Genomic DNA, 15,971 nt, shown 5'->3' with positions numbered 1-15,971 from the left:
ACCAGAGTAGTGAAGAAAAAAATGTATATAGTCAAGAAAAAGTATTATTTTCCCTTTATTTTAAACCATGAATCAACAGAGCTAGATTTTCACAAACAATGGCTTGTCATCAAGGATGACACCAATATTTCCACGCTCCTGTAGGCAACTGTGCGACCTTCATCTGGTAGTGAGAAATTTGGTGGGGTAGTTTTAGCTGGAAGGAAGAATTTTTCACTCTTGTCAAGTTTAAGCTTGAGGTGTCAGAAAGGGGATGCAGACTTTTTGAGATCGCATATGCAGGAACAGAAGGGGAGGATGATGAAAGTGTAATGTCATTTCACAGCTGTAGTAAAGAAAGGAGGAAAAATTATTACATTATTTTTTGAAGTTGTACATAGAACAAAGACTATAGAGGGTTTGTTTTACAAGAAAATTATTTCAATCTATCCAAATTTCATGTTTAATTCAGTGTGTTACTCGCAGTTTCATCGTAACTGAAATGTACTAGCAATTTCTGAGTGAAAATTGTTTCAAAGTGAACTCCACACCTTTTTTCAGTTTGCTACAGTTCCGCTACTTAATGATGACATCAGAAATAAGATCAATACCAGAGATCTCTCAATGGAGAGGGAACGGGGATGAGATCAAGAGGTCGTTCACAAGCTTTAGTGAAGCACTAAAAGTTTTTCTTGTCTGAGACAGTCTTATAAAAAAAGCATGATATATGAATGCTGGTTGTACTTAGTGCAAGCTCAACTGACTGAACCTGGTAATAGCATTACCAAGGTCATATAGGTTCAATTCAGAGAAGATAAAATACCCTGAATAAGGTTTATGAAATCACTGTGGATGGTAAGAGAGGATCTATTGTGTGTTCATTTGAAAACATCAAACACATCTTTCATTTGCCTATGCAAATAAAGCCCGAGCTTAATTAGTCTTTTAATTGTTTGAAAAAATTTCCTAATGGATGTTATTTTCACAGACCACAATGGATGTGGTTATCACACCAAAAAACATGGCTTTTTTTTTAAAAAGCTTGCTCAAGCAATTCTATAAAATTTAAGAGAATTTATTATAAGTCATTGTCAGACTTTGAAGCCGCACTACAAAGATAAAAAATAATACAGACATGATTAAATAGATTCCACTTTTCTTTTGAAAAGTTTAAGCAGTAAGGCTTAATTATAACGATAATGAAAGAAATTACAACAGTAATAAATAACTGTACAAACATACGAGCAAGTCAATTATAATACATGCAAAAGAGTACATTCACTTTTAATTTTTGGTTTACATTGCTACTGAATACATCCAGGGGCAGACAACAATATACTGAAATGCTGTTGGGTAGAATACACACATCCAAAGGGACAAATTAAATTTCAATGTGATGAAATTCTTATCTAGAACATAATGGGAATACATTGATTTGATGATGTGCATTAGGAAGTAACAAGTATAACGTAACTCCTAACCCTCTCAGTAATAGGAAACCATGATACCACAGGAAATCCTGTTAACAGTGGGGGATCTGATTATATTAGCACACTCAGCAGGAGACCAAAGTGAGTTTTGAATATTGACAAACAACCATGGGCAAACCGATAAACATGCATCCACATAACACTCAGCCATTTAAAGGAATGGTTGACTCAAAAATGAAAATTCTGTTATCAATTACTCACCCCAATGTTGTACCAAATGCGTAAGAAACTTCATTTATCTTCAGAACACAAATTAAGATATTTTTGATGACAAAAATAACTTTATTTAACAATTCATTGTCAGTCTACGAAGGGTCAGAAAACTCTCAGATTTCATCAAAATTATCTTAATTTGTCTTCTGGAGATGAACAAAGTTCTTACAGGTTTGGAACGACCTACAGGTGAGTAATTAATGACAGAATTTTCATTTTTGGGTGAACTATCACTTTAACAGCAAGTCAACCTTATACCTCCACATATGTAACCGCATCTCATGGAAAAGGCAAAGTACATGGAAAGTTTGTTATAGTAGTAGCAGCAATAATGGTACTGGTGAAAACATGGGCTGCTTTGAAAAGACTAACAATGTGTTCACAAACAGGACACATGCAGAATTTTTCTTGGTTTTGTTTCTATTTCTAGATACGTAAACAAATAGCATTCAAATGGCATTTAAGTGCACACATAAAATGAGAGCAGCCGAGTTATAGCAGCCATAACTGTGCCTACTGCTTTGTTTTTAAAGGATACTCTTGGTTTGGTCTTTGGTGGGAAAATATTTGCATCCAAAAAAAGATTGACTGCTGCCCAGACCGTTCCTCACAGTCCGTTGACCACTACAGACTAAACATGGGAGTGTGACGTAACATAACCAACAGATCATCATCAAGAGCATCACTTTTGTGCTGGGTGTCCATTAAAAAGCTCCTGTGTGAGTGTGACGGTAAACAGCAGCAGGTGTACTGTCATTCAAATCTTCCAAATTGCCTGCAAATGACCATCATTACCTTACTATGTAAGTGATTTAAAGCAAGGACAGTTTAACAAGACGTTAAGCATTCTCATCAGTTATGAACCTGATCGCCCCTTTCTGGGTAATTAACTGCATGCCGCAGAGCTGTCATTTCTACTGGATATAAGAACACGTTTGGATGTGTGCACAGAGACTGATACGGCCTTGCCCAACTAAATGAAACATATTTCTGCCAAGCTTTGCTTGATATATTCCCGAATGCTTTGATTCACAAAGCTCTGATCAGGGTGGGTGGTGATATCTTGGCTGGGAGCTTGTGGGAGTGTCTGTCAGTAATGCTAATTGAGAATGAGACGAGACTGATAGGGAAGCACTGAGAGAGGGAAACTCAGGGAGTGTGTTGTCGTTCAGGCTGTGTGAGTGAGAGAAAAGCAGAATTGAAAAATTGGACTGGAATTTTAACTCTGGCTTCCGCTCAACCAGGTGGTGTGGTCGTGCATCCTTATTAAGTCAAGTAAAAACATCAAAATAATTAATGTTACTGAGAATGTGTAATTTTTAAAAATAATTGTAAATGGCTTGTGATGAAAATATAATGTAGCTACAAAGGGGAGACTAGGGCTTGTGTCAAAAAAAAATTCTGTGATTAATATTACTTACGGTGGGTTTATTTTGTAATGTCACATTTTTGTAGGTCTAGACCTACGAAAGGCTATTGAAAATCTTATTGCCCAGAGAGATAGAGATCGATTCACTGTTCATTGACTGATAGCAGGACATGTTGTCACACAATTTGGGGTAAGCTGTCAAAACGGGACTTGCCATTAAACAACTTAATACATGCTTTTCAGCTAAATTTAAACCGTGTAACTATGCAACATAAAATAATTTTTTGAAACAGCAAAAACGTCAACGATAATACCCTACAATACTGAACCAAATTTTTAGCCAAACAAATTTTCTAACTTGCCCTGGTCTGACTTTTATGCAAAATACCCTTTTCCTGAAAACAGTTTAGCCTTTAGGTTTAAATCTACCAGGGCCAGTGTGGTTTTATTGGGTTTACTTGTTACCCAATGGCTAGAGCAAAATATGATAATACTGGAATTTAATTTCAGAGAATGAAATTCACAAAGATTTAAGATCTTGTTTTGAATGTGTTCTAACACAAAAACACTGCTAGGGAAACACATTTGTGTAACTGGACTTTTGACCTAAAGCCTTATATTTGCTCAGACATAATCCTCATAAACATTCATGGTCTCTTATATATTCTGTCTTTATTAAAGTCAAATTTTGATTTAATTTAAATAGATTTTAATTTAACATTCAAAAACAACAAGCTATACACAATTACCTCTCGAACTGAGATTTTAAGTGCACAATATTATATTAATTTGAACATTTCATGGAAGAAGAATGACAATCAGTCAGTGTTAAAGTACAGTGCACTGTTATGCTATTAGCTGCGTTTTTGTTGTTTTTAACGCAAAAGTAAGGTAACATTTTATATTGACAATTAGTCTTTTTTAAAAAAAAAAAAAAATGTTTCACAAGAACAACAATGTAATACAAACACTTTCACGCAATACAACTGTACACCAAGCTTATACTGTTATACTGGCAGTTCATCCAAAAATAACAATTCTATCCTTATTTACTCACCCTCATGTTGTGCCAAACCTGTGAACTGACCCTTTTGAGCTCCACTGAAGAAATAAACTCACACAAACTTGGAAAAACATGACATTGAGTAAATAATGACTGAAAGTTACAATTTGGGTAAAATAACCCTTTTAACAAGGAATACCGTTTGTTCCACAGGACTAAGACGACCGTGCACTTGCTCCTCAGACTCGGAGAAACAGGTCCTTCAGTTTTTTCCTGAATTCTCTACGCATAAGACAGTAAATAAGCGGGTTTAAACAGCTGTTTGCGTGCGCCAGGCACACAGTCACCGGAAACACATATGTATGAACGATATAGTACGACTTATCCCAATACACAGCATTGAATTTCACCAGCACGCCCCAAAACGTTATGGCATGATTGGGCATCCAGCAGAGGAAGAAGGACAAGACCACGATGGTGACGGACTTTGTGACTTGCGTTCTTCGCTTAGAGTTGTTCTTCATGCTCCGCTGTCGGATGAGCCTCAGCAGCAGCAGATAACTGATAGACACTATCGCCATGGGCAGAATAAAAGCGATCAGTATTTTCTGGAGATGATAGACTGCCAACCAATACTGTCCGTCGGGGAACCGCAATAAACAAAGTTTTTCGCCGGCCACGTTAGTGACTGTGGAGAAGATGGATGTTGGTGCGGTGGCTACGGTGGCCAGAGACCACAGTACGACACTGACCCACCTGATGGAGCAGCTGGTCTGTCTGCTACGGTCCTTCAGAGCTGACGCCACTGACCAGTATCGAGTGATGCTCATCGCGGTCAGGAAGAAGACGCTCGCGTACATGTTCATCACGGTCACCGATAGGATGATCTTACACATGGCGTCTCCAAAGGGCCAGCTAAAGTCCAACGCCGTGTCCACGGCCCAGAAAGGCAAAGTCAGCACAAACTGAAAGTCCGTCACGGCCAAGTTGAGGATAAAAAAGTTGATTTTAGACGTGCGTCTCTCTTGTCTCACGCGAATAAAGAAAAACACCAACAGGTTCCCAATCAGACCCACGACGCAAACCACCGAGTAGGTGATGGAGATCATGCACCTCAACACCGGACTCCCATCGGCGGTCACATCAATGTCTTCCAGGCTTTTAAAGCGTTCACGATCACTGATTGATCTGTTAATTACACCACTCTGATTACTGTCTCCCATTATATCCAGCGATTTCATAACTTCAGAGTTGCCCATAACTACAAATAATTTACTTACATACACTTATTGATTCATATGTACTTGTCTATAATTAGCAGAGCTATTGATTAACAGATTCTAGGCTTTTTAACTGATAACTAGCCAAACATCACTCATCTTTTACAGACATACAGACAAGATCAAGGTTCTTACACTATTGAGCACAGCGCGGTGCGCTCTAGAATTTATGTCGGGCGCTTTTTAAATGTCCCCGCCCATCGAGAGCAGCGATTCGCCTTCGTGTTTGATTGACAGGACGACGACAAATAAACATATAGGCTCGGTAAGTCGCTTGCGTTTGCTGTACATTGTTTGTTCGTTGCATTATAAAACAACGTACGTTAAGAGTAAAGTTTAATAGCTTTCCAGTTAATATTAATCTTTTGTTATGCAAGTATTATATATAATATCACAAAATGAGTTATGTCAAAATTATTAAACTTGATCTACAGTCCTAAACGATCGATTTTACCTATAGCACATACATTTAAATCTAGGCATTAAATGGAAATAACATCAAAGGTAGAATCATGACTAAATAGCTGTGAATAGAGTCATTAGGCTACTTACAGGTATTTGTTTAAGGCAATAATAGAGATGTTTAAGAGAGCAGGTGGATCTCGTCATCTTGGTAAGTTTTCACTGCCATCTGCTGTTCACTTGTAAATATACACCAGTATTTCTTTACCAGTCAAGGCTTTGGTTAATACAGCCAGATACTTAAAGTTTCTAACATGACAGATGTCGCAGGAACATTATTATTATTATAGAGACATTCGGAGGAATCATAGAAATCTATCTACTTATTTTAATTAAAATATTTTAGATGTTAAAGGGACTCACCCTCATGTCGTTCCAAGCGTAAGACCTTCGTTCAAGATTCGAGAGAAGAAATCGTTGGATAAAGTCATTATTTTTTGTTTTCTTTACACAAAAGGGTATTCTCGTCGCTTCAGAACCACTGATGTCACATGGACTATTTTAACGAGGTCCTTTCTGGGCCTTGACCATTGTAGGTCCTTTGCTGTCTATGAGGAGGCTCTCGGATTTCATCAAAAATATCTTAATATGTGTTTTGAAGATGAACGAAGGTCGTACAGGTTTGGAACGACATTAGGATAGGACAATATTTGGCTGAGATAAAACTATCGAAATTGGAATCCGAGAGTGCAAAAAAATCAAAATAATGAAAAAATTCCTTTAAAGTTGTCCAAATGAAGTTCTTAGCATTGCATATTACTAATTAAAAATTGAGTTTTGATATATATACGGTAGGTTATTTACAAAATATCTTCATGGAACATGATCTTGACTTAATATCCGAGTGATTTTTGGCATAAAAGAAAAATGGATAATTTTGACCCATTCAATGTATTTTTGGCTATTGCTACAAATATACCCGTGCTACTTAAGACTGGTTTTGTGGTCCAGGGTCACATATATTTAAAAAAATAAAACATTTGTCTTGCCTGTGTGAGTTGAAAATGGGTTAAAGCTTGTTGCCCCAGATACAGTGGCTGTGATTATTTCTGAAATATGAACTGGCACCTATAGCTCTCAATTTAGAATCCTCACCTTTCCACAGATTGATTCAAGCTTGTCTGACCTTTATAACTGAGCAGTACGCCATTCAACTCAAATGGGTTATGTCCATCTTATAGTGCAATTTACAGGAAGGTAAAACAGCTGAGCTATTCAGAACAATAGTAAAGGAATGTAAAGTCTAAATTCTTACTATAAGAAATATCAAATCTTATTCACCTTTTCTTTTCATTAAGAGTGGGCGTGGCCATTTGTACATTTTATGGGTCTGGCTTCCAGTCTCATTCACATCCAGCTATTTTTAGCTGTACAAAGCTCGTTTTGCTGTTTGATATTGCAAATCGACATGTCTTACCATTTGTGGCCCTGGACCACAAAACCAGTCATAAGGGTCCATTTTTTTGAAATTGAGATTTATACATCATCTAAAAGCTGAATAAACAAGTTTTCCATTGAAAACTTTTTTATTTGGCCGAGATGCAGCTATATGAGCATCTGGAATCTGATGGTGCAAAAAAATCAAAATATTGAGAAAATCGCCTTTAAAGTTGTCCAAATGAAGTTCTTAATAATGCATATTACTAATGAAAAATTACGTTTTGATATATTTACAGTAGGAATTTTACAAAATATCTTCATGGAACATGATTTTTACTTAATTTCCTAATGATTTTTGGCATAAAAGAAAATCAATAATTTTGACCCATACAGTGTGTTTTTGGCTATTGCTACAAATATACCCCAGCGACTTAAGACTGGTTTTGTGGTCCAGGGTCACATATTTTGTTAATGTATTATCTTAATTATGAGCACACTGGTTTGTAGTGTAAACAGTTTTACCGTTTACTGCACATTGTTATTCTTCTCATTATTTCCCTATAGCTGCTAATGAACCCGGAAGTTTCACCCATAGACTTCCGCGTTAAAGAAAAAGGGTAGATACTCATCAGCTTGTTTTTTTTTCATCAAGACAAAAGCCACAGTTAACTCAATGCATTTTATTACATCTAAATGTCTCTACATAAACATGTAACATTCAATAGGTAAACAATTTCTTTCAATGCATGTAATAAATATTTTTTGTCACTTAGTACTTTATACAAACTGACATTGGTCTACTGTACAATATGTCTTCCACATCTTAAAAATCTTCTTTTTTCTTTTCATAAAACATGCCACAGACACAGAGTGGATGAAATTTAAGGCAGTGAGCATAGATGTCAGCTTACTGAAATGGAAAATAAAATAACCTTGGACTTTGACACCAAGTCCACTCATAACACAGTTCTGCATCTAAAATATATAAATTAGTTTGTTGTGAAGTTGCGGATCCAACTTTAACACATAAATGCACGTCACTGGAACATCCAAGTTTGCACAATGTTTGCCTTACATCAAGAACAAAAACATGCACACACGCTTGCATACACACATTCACACACACACACACACACACACACTTATCCCTTTGTCAGTCATAACAAAAATCAACAAATGAATGAAAAACTCTATTGTCATTGAACCTTGCTTGTATATCCCTGGTAACATCTTGTCAAATACATAATGTTATAAGACAGACACACTGAATAAAACGACAAGAACTGTTCAGATTTACTTGTTAAAATAAAGACTCAATCATTAACACTGCTAGAGATCTAACAAGTACTCAATTTGGTATTAAAGATTTTGCAATACCAGCATATGCATTTTTGTCTGTCATTTTTATCTTAATTACTTAACCAATTACATTTCAAACCAATCTCAGAGCCAAGAAACAAATCAACTGATAAACATCTAATACTTTCATAAGAAATGTAGGCTAAAAGGAGGTTTAGAGGTCAAAGGAAACAGAGACTCATCAGTCTATCAAAAAACACAAAACGCGATCGCTAGATTCTGTCACACGCAATTACCTCAGTCCCAAACCCAATTAGGCTTTGAAAGGAGGTCTGGTCAACACACTGAGAGAGCCACACCAGCAAACACACACACATACACGCAGCCTGTTTAAGCACACACACAAAAAAGATTTTAACACATCCTAAACTCTTTCCAATCTTCTATTTTCTTAAATTTAGTTTAACTTCCTGTGCTAATCCCAAACAGCACTTGAAAGGAGATCCAAATGTGGTTAGTCAATAGGATTATTTGTTTACTAACACCAAGTCTGTAGATAAAAGCTCCATATCTGACAGTCAACTTGAAAAACATCTTAGTTTAGGCTAACTGAAGTACAAGAAATAACAGTCCAGTCTTTCACACGCAAAACACACTCACACAAGGCACACGTGACCAAACAGACGAAATGATGAGTGGCTTTAGGTTTCCTGCACAGTACCAAACACAGATGACCTAACAGACAACAACTGAACAGAGACCTCAGTCACCGTATGAGGTCGAAACAAACATCTACTCCACTGCTGAACCTCCCTACATATCATTCCTTCTGAAAAATTCAAGAATAGAGGGATGGAAAGAAAGAAGAAAGAACGGATGAACAATCAAGCATGGTCGCTACAAAAAAAAAAAAAAAAGAGAGTAAATCCTTACTTCCCACACAAGGTGTACATTTAAGTTCACTGAACTCACAAGCTCTCACTCTAGAAACTTCAACACTAAACAGTGTTCTTTTGGCATTGAGCAAGAAAAATATGGATGCAAAACTGTTAGACTTACATTTTTTTTAAAAACAGTCATGAAGTACATTTCACATAAGAATCATGAGGTCAGACATTGGCAATCTGTAACAATGCTATTACTTCCAGTTGTTAACCTGAATGTGAAGGAATGCTTCTTAACGGCCCACTAAAATAAAGGGAGAGTTCATCAAAAAATAAAGATTTAGACATCATTATGATGCTGAACTTCTTCTGTATGACATTGTTTTAACGGGGTTTTAATGGGGTCTAAAACAACACTGGACCCCGCTGACTTTTATTATATGGGAGGTGAAAAAACACTAAAAATATGTTCTTCTATACAACATGAGGATGTGTAAATGATGACATAATGTTCATTTTTGGGTGAACTATCCCTTAAAAGCATTATATAAAATAATCGTGCATGTTTAGGGGAAATGGTATGAATTGGCAAAGACGAGTTTTGCTGGGAAGAGAAAAAAAAAAAGAGTCCAGCAAACGGTCCGATCGCAGCCATTGTGCCCTGTGGAATCAGACAAAATATAGACGATTACGGAATACGACGGGTAAAGGGTATAAAAAGTGTTCATCTTATGTTAATGGGGTTGAGACGAAGCTGTGAAGGAAAAAGAGTGTCAGTTTCCCAGGAGATAAAACCCAATGTAATTTTAGCAAGCCAGGGGGAGAAAAACTTTCAAGTTTACATATACATTAGATAGCTAGATAGATAGGTATATACAAAAGTAAAACAAAAAATATATTTGTTCTCTGTACACGGCAACGATTCTCATCGTTTAGAAAAACACCCTTCAGTCATCCTGTACTATGTCCTGTTTTCTTCCCAATGTTTGGAAGTCTCTTCAGTCAGTTTCCTGTGCGAGGGTTCGGTCCTGGGTCAGTCTAACGAGATGACGTCTGGGATGGGACCGTAGATGGCAGATGTGGGGGCCGATTCGGAGGTGGGACGTGGGGCGGGCGGATGTCCGAGGCTTTCCCGAAGGCTGCTGGAGGACACCAGGCTACTGCCGGTGCTGCTGCCGTTGACGTTAATGGGAGGGAGGTTGTTGCTTACGGGGGTAGAAGGAGGGTCCAGGAAGAGCTGAGACGAGCCGTACGGGAGAAAACGACTCAGGAGGAGGTCGTGATCTTCGGATGCTGATGCAGCTGCGGCCATCACCATGTTGTAGTGCTGGAGAGACGGGAAAAAACAGTCAGGCAAAGAGAAAGTGGTTGCTAGAGTAGATACATTGACTTTAAAAGGGACATCGGATGTCCATTTTCCACAAGTTGGTTTGAGTCTTTATGAAACATACTTTGGTTAAAACACCATTTTTACCTTGTCAAAAACAGCTCTGTTCACAGCAAGCTGTTTCTGTGCATGTCTCTTTAAATGATAATGAGCTACTGCTCACTCCGCCCCTCCTGTTTTTTGTGTATTTGGGGGCACATTACTATCAAAAGCAGAACGAATCCACTGCATCCTTGGAGAAAATGAACTCTTGTGTTCACTTTAACATACTACGAGACGTTGTCACTACAGCTGCTCGAGTGCGGACAAAATTGCGGACAGTGTGCAACTGGCTGAGAGCGGAAATATGCTAATACGGACAGTCCATCAGTGGTCATAGGCGGGGCCTGAGCATTATGATGTCATACTGCTTAGAAAATCAAAACAGCTTGATAATTGAGAGTGTTTAGGTTTTTAGGGAATTAAATGAAAAAAATAGTGAATGGACTTTTATCATAGTAGGGTGCTTGCGTCCACACACTGCTAAGACACATTTATATGCAAACACCACGTAAAACTAAATTTTGCATCCGATGTCCCCTTTATTAATCAGAGCGGACCAAGAAATTAGATTGTGTTACCTGATGATTCTCTCCTTGTAAAAAAGGAAAAAAGTTGAGATCTGTAAGAGGTAACAGAGAAAAAATCAGCACATTGAAGCTTAAATGAGCAAATTTTCTACATTGAACAGGCTCCTAATGATGTTTGGGTGCTGTACCTGACAGGTCAGTGGGTGTAGAGTAGTAGTGGCGGTAGTCCTGAATGAGGGGAGGAGGTGGGGGAATGTAATTGGTATCCACCTGAGGCATGCTGGGAGTTCGACTCACAGGAGACGCTTGTCTGTGGAGATTTAGTACCCTACGAACATGCCAACAAACAAGCTTGCTTGAGTAAAACATTTAGCAAAACCCACACGTAGAATGTTATTTGTGCATATTTAAAAAGCTGAAAAAAAAAACAAAACGGTTTCACTGAAATGATACTAAAATATACCCATTATCCATCTGAGGAGAGATGCTAGATAGCGAGGTGCAGCTTTTCTTCTGAGGGGGTTCTTCATCTTCCTCTTCTTCAGATGAGCTGTCAAGAGTCAAATCAATCACTTCCACTTTTTTGCTGTTGCCTCCACTGTTGCCGTTTGTTTGAGAGTTCTCCAACACTGTCGTACGACATCCACCTGATTACACACACATACACAGCAGATTGTTAAAAAAAGATCTTTTCAGGGTGTATGTTCAGTATAAGCACGTGCATGGCAAGGTATGACGGCATTTCTCATTATTTCTCATATTCATCAATTGCCACTATCTACCAGATCAAGAAACATATCTTCTCATTAAAATGAAAAGCTGCTATGAAAGCTGCTTAAAGGAGTTCACTTCCAGAACGAAAATTTTACAGATAATTTACTCACCCTCTTGTCATCCAAGATGTTTGTGTCTTTCTTTCCTCAGTCGAAAAGAAATTATGTTTTTTGAGGAAAACATTTCAGGATTTCTTCATATAGATGACTTCTGTGGTTTGAACTTCAAAATCGTCCTACATCGCTGTTTTACTTTTTTTGTAAAAGGTGTTTGATCTTCTTTGCACGTTCACTTTGTAAACACTGGGTCGGTGCTTCTGCAGCGATGTAGGACAATTTTAAAGTTGGAGGAGAAAATGAGATGGGAGTTTTTCGACATACCCTAACACACAAGTTCACGCAGAGCTAGACAAGACAAGCATTTGAGGTTAAAAAGTATATAAATTGCCTATTATTTTTAGAAAATAATCATTTTGCTACATAAGACCCTTCTTCCTCGACTGGGATCATTTAGAGCCTTTGAAGCTGTATTTAAACTGCATTTTGGAAGTTTAAAATTCGGGGGCACCATAGAAGTCCACTATATGGAGAGAAATCCTGAAAATTTTTTTACGACTGAAGAAAGACATGAACATCTTGGATGATAAGGGGATGAGTAAATTATCTGTAAATTTTTGTTCTGGAAGTGAACTTCTCCTTTAATATGTTAGTATTTTTTTTCAGGACTCGTTGGTAAATAGAAAATTAAAAAGAACGGCATTTTATTTGCATTCTTGCTAAATAAAGGTGTTCTTTTACAGAAAAACACAAAAACAAACTTTTGTACAGTCATGTATATTCAGAGGAGCCCAGTCAATTATTGTGTTAAGTATGGCTTTACATGAAAGGTTACAACAATTTTTTGTTGAGCAGTTCCTCAACAATATGAGGAGATGATCAGGAGTAACTGGGACTGACCATCAATGCCATTGTATGAAGCCGACACCTCCTGCACTTCCTTTTTCGACCTCATGGGGGCCCAGCTGCCATCTTCTTTAAATTGGATTTCATCACAATCTAAACAGCTGTTCAGAATCTCCATAAACAACCTATGGATGGACAGAGAAATGCATAGGAAAATGGAGAAAAGGAGAGAAAAAGACAGAAAGGAGGGATTAGAGATGAGAATGTGATTTTAGGGATCACCTACTCTCTGGAAAACAGCTGGAAAACTTCATGCAAAATCAAAATTATATTTCAAAAACAACAGCGTGACAAATTCTGTATTGTTCTGCATACCCGTCAATGATGAGATGTTCATAGGGTGCTTTTTTGTCACATACAGGACACACCCATGTGGGCTTCTTTTCATTCATCTGGATGTAGAGCGTAGCATCGAAACACTGCAGGTGCGAACACGTCAACGCCCGACACGGAATCATTAGCCGCATCTTTCCCAGCTGGTAACACAAGCAAAAGCACAGACAATCATGAAGAAATTAACACACACATCCCACATGGAAAACATCCAGGCAAACTCTCTCTCACACTCTCACACACACACACACACACACACACACACACACACACACACATGCATACATACACAGATGCAGGTTTGGAGACAGACCAAAGAATGAAAATTACAAGAAAAGAAACATGAACAAAAACTTATACAATCATGGCAGCATGCAACTGACATTAAACAGCCTAACTGTTTTAGACAGATTTATGAGTCATAATATATAAAATGCTCTGAATCTGATTTCATTTTTAGTTTAAAATAAAAAACATCAGTATTTGCTTTGTGTGAACTACTTTGAAACACTAGAATCTTAACAATAACATATTATGAAGCTCTGGTTCTCATAAAGTCTTTGTAAGGTCCAATAGCTGGTTGGAACAAATCTGTCAAGTGAAAAAAAAAAAACCCTAGTGATAATCTGTTTAGAATTGTAATTAAGGATTTTCTTAGCTTAAGAGGTTTGTTGCAGCTGGTCCCTGGGGTTAAACTAACATGAAGACCAAAAATAGATCTAGAAATATGAATCTGTGTGTGTGTGTGTGTGTGGGACTGAGTGATCAGACTTATCAGATGCTTACCGGACATAATAATGAAACTCTTAGGCTGGTGGTTGCTATTTCACTGTCAGGGTCTGCCGTTAACTTTTCCTTGACTGCAGAACATAAGAAAAAGCACACATTAGCAGCTGAAAACAGACAGAGATCTTTACAGCTGCATTGCTATTAATAAATGACTTGGAGTTATTAATATAACTAGAGGAGTGAAAGAACAATATAGTCACATTTAACCTAGCAGTAATAAACGACTAAAGGCTAAAGGACTTCCTTTTTGAATACAATGAACATTTTTATTCAGTATGGATACATTCATTTGATATAAAGTCACATTTACAATATTTACAATGTTAAATAAGTTTTTCATTCTGAAATTACTTCAAATTCATCAAAGAATGCTGAAATGCATCACAATTTCCTTAAAATATTAAGGAGCACAAGCATAATTGTTTTTAACATTAATGATTTGTGAAGAATCATGTGAAATTGAAGACTGAAAAACTGGGGGGGGTAAACTTTTGAACAGAATGAAGATGTGTACATTTTTCTTATTTTCTTATTCCTAAATATCATATTTTTTTTCCATTTAGTACTGCCCTTCAGAAGCTACAGAAGATACTTACATGTTTCCCAGAAGTTAAATTTACCCTGATCTTCAAATTCAAAAAGTTCACACCCCTGTCTCTTAATGCATCATGTTTCTATCTGTATCTAGCGTTTGACCTTTCTGTAATAGTTGACATGAGTTCCTCAGTTGTCCTCAGTGTAAAAAGATGGATCTCAAAATCAAAAATGCTGAAAAACCAAAGAATTTGTGGGACCTGAAGGATTTTTCTGAAGAACAGCGGGCAGTTTAACTGTTCAGGACAAACAAGAGACTCATGAACAACTATCAACTATCACACAAAAAAAAAACAGCTGCGGATCATACAGGTAACAACACAGTGTTAAGAATCAAGGGTATGTAAACTTTTGAACGGGGTCATTTTTTATAAATTCAACTATTATTTTCTCTTGTGGACTATATGTAAATGTCATTTATGTGAAATATCTTTTTCAGGTCGGCACTAAATAAAAGAAAATAACATGCATTTTGTTGATTCCTCTTATTTTGGTACAATAATTAACATTTTGCAGATTTCGCAAGGTGTATGTAAATGTTTGACCTCAACTGTAAATGCAGCCTTGATAAGCATAAGAGACTTCTTAGCAGTCACAAACTTTTGAACGGTATTGTGTATTTAAAAAAAAAAAAGGGTTATCATTGGACAAATATGATATTCACAGTTATAATCTTTAACAGCCACCACCATTACACTTTTAAATATTTCTAAAACAGTTGTTTGTATTTCTCAAATCATGTGAATAAATATTAGCGCTTCAGAATTTGGTTGAGCTGCCTCAGGCTGGTGTGCTGTAGCTTGTTTACAACGGGGCATCAGGGCGTTCTTTTAAAATTAACAAGCTTCTTTAGACGGTTTATAGGTTGCTACATAAAATCTGAAAGTATCATGGAAAGTTTGAAGGGCAGACAAGAACAAAGAGCAATCTGTGTAAAGCAGAACTTGGATGTCGCATTTCTGTCGGCGATTACATCAATTCATCATGAACTCAACTTCACACTATGTTTTACAGAATAAAAGATTCTGGTATACATAACACAATCAAGCACTACTTAGTCTTGATAGGTTTAAGAAAATGACTATTGACTGCAGCCTACAGAGCACAATTTTTAAGGTTTTAAATTGGATAAAATAAGCCGCCAACAAACGATTAGCTCACAATATAGTTTATCTTTGCCCTGAGGAAGGAACAAGAGGACAGA

General features: G+C 37.1%; 2 protein-coding genes across 6 annotated transcripts in view; both read right to left on the bottom strand.

Annotated features, from left to right (window-relative positions):
• Positions 1-1,314: 1,314 nt before the first annotated feature.
• Positions 1,315-5,456, bottom strand: rxfp3.3a1 (relaxin family peptide receptor 3.3a1). The gene has a single exon (XM_051114026.1). The coding sequence runs from the start codon at positions 5,311-5,313 to the stop codon at positions 4,294-4,296; it is 1,020 nt and encodes a 339-aa protein (XP_050969983.1). The 5' UTR covers positions 5,314-5,456; the 3' UTR covers positions 1,315-4,293.
• A 2,385-nt stretch (positions 5,457-7,841) lies between these two features.
• The window catches only part of pias1a (protein inhibitor of activated STAT, 1a), a 42,237-nt gene continuing 34,107 nt past the window's right edge, over positions 7,842-15,971 (bottom strand). For all 5 annotated transcript variants that reach the window (XM_051115316.1, XM_051115315.1, XM_051115318.1 and 2 more), the window contains 7 exons: positions 14,171-14,244; positions 13,367-13,527; positions 13,046-13,176; positions 11,779-11,962; positions 11,504-11,643; positions 11,367-11,407; positions 7,842-10,686 (listed from right to left, as the gene is read on the bottom strand). In XM_051115316.1, coding sequence (XP_050971273.1) covers positions 10,393-10,686; positions 11,367-11,407; positions 11,504-11,643; positions 11,779-11,962; positions 13,046-13,176; positions 13,367-13,527; positions 14,171-14,244 — 1,025 coding nt within the window. In that variant the 3' untranslated portion in view covers positions 7,842-10,392. The remainder of the gene's footprint in view (positions 10,687-11,366; positions 11,408-11,503; positions 11,644-11,778; positions 11,963-13,045; positions 13,177-13,366; positions 13,528-14,170; positions 14,245-15,971) is intronic.

The sequence above is a fragment of the Labeo rohita genome, chromosome 7 (genome assembly GCF_022985175.1).
Source record: "Labeo rohita strain BAU-BD-2019 chromosome 7, IGBB_LRoh.1.0, whole genome shotgun sequence".
In the NCBI taxonomy this organism is placed as follows: domain Eukaryota; kingdom Metazoa; phylum Chordata; class Actinopteri; order Cypriniformes; family Cyprinidae; genus Labeo; species Labeo rohita.
This window is presented reverse-complemented; position numbering and strand designations above follow the sequence as displayed.

Bases quoted from the DNA above. Each gene is read 5' to 3' on its own strand.
- rxfp3.3a1 (XM_051114026.1), bottom strand. From the start codon at position 5,313: ATGGGCAACTCTGAAGTTATGAAATCGCTGGATATAATGGGAGACAGT.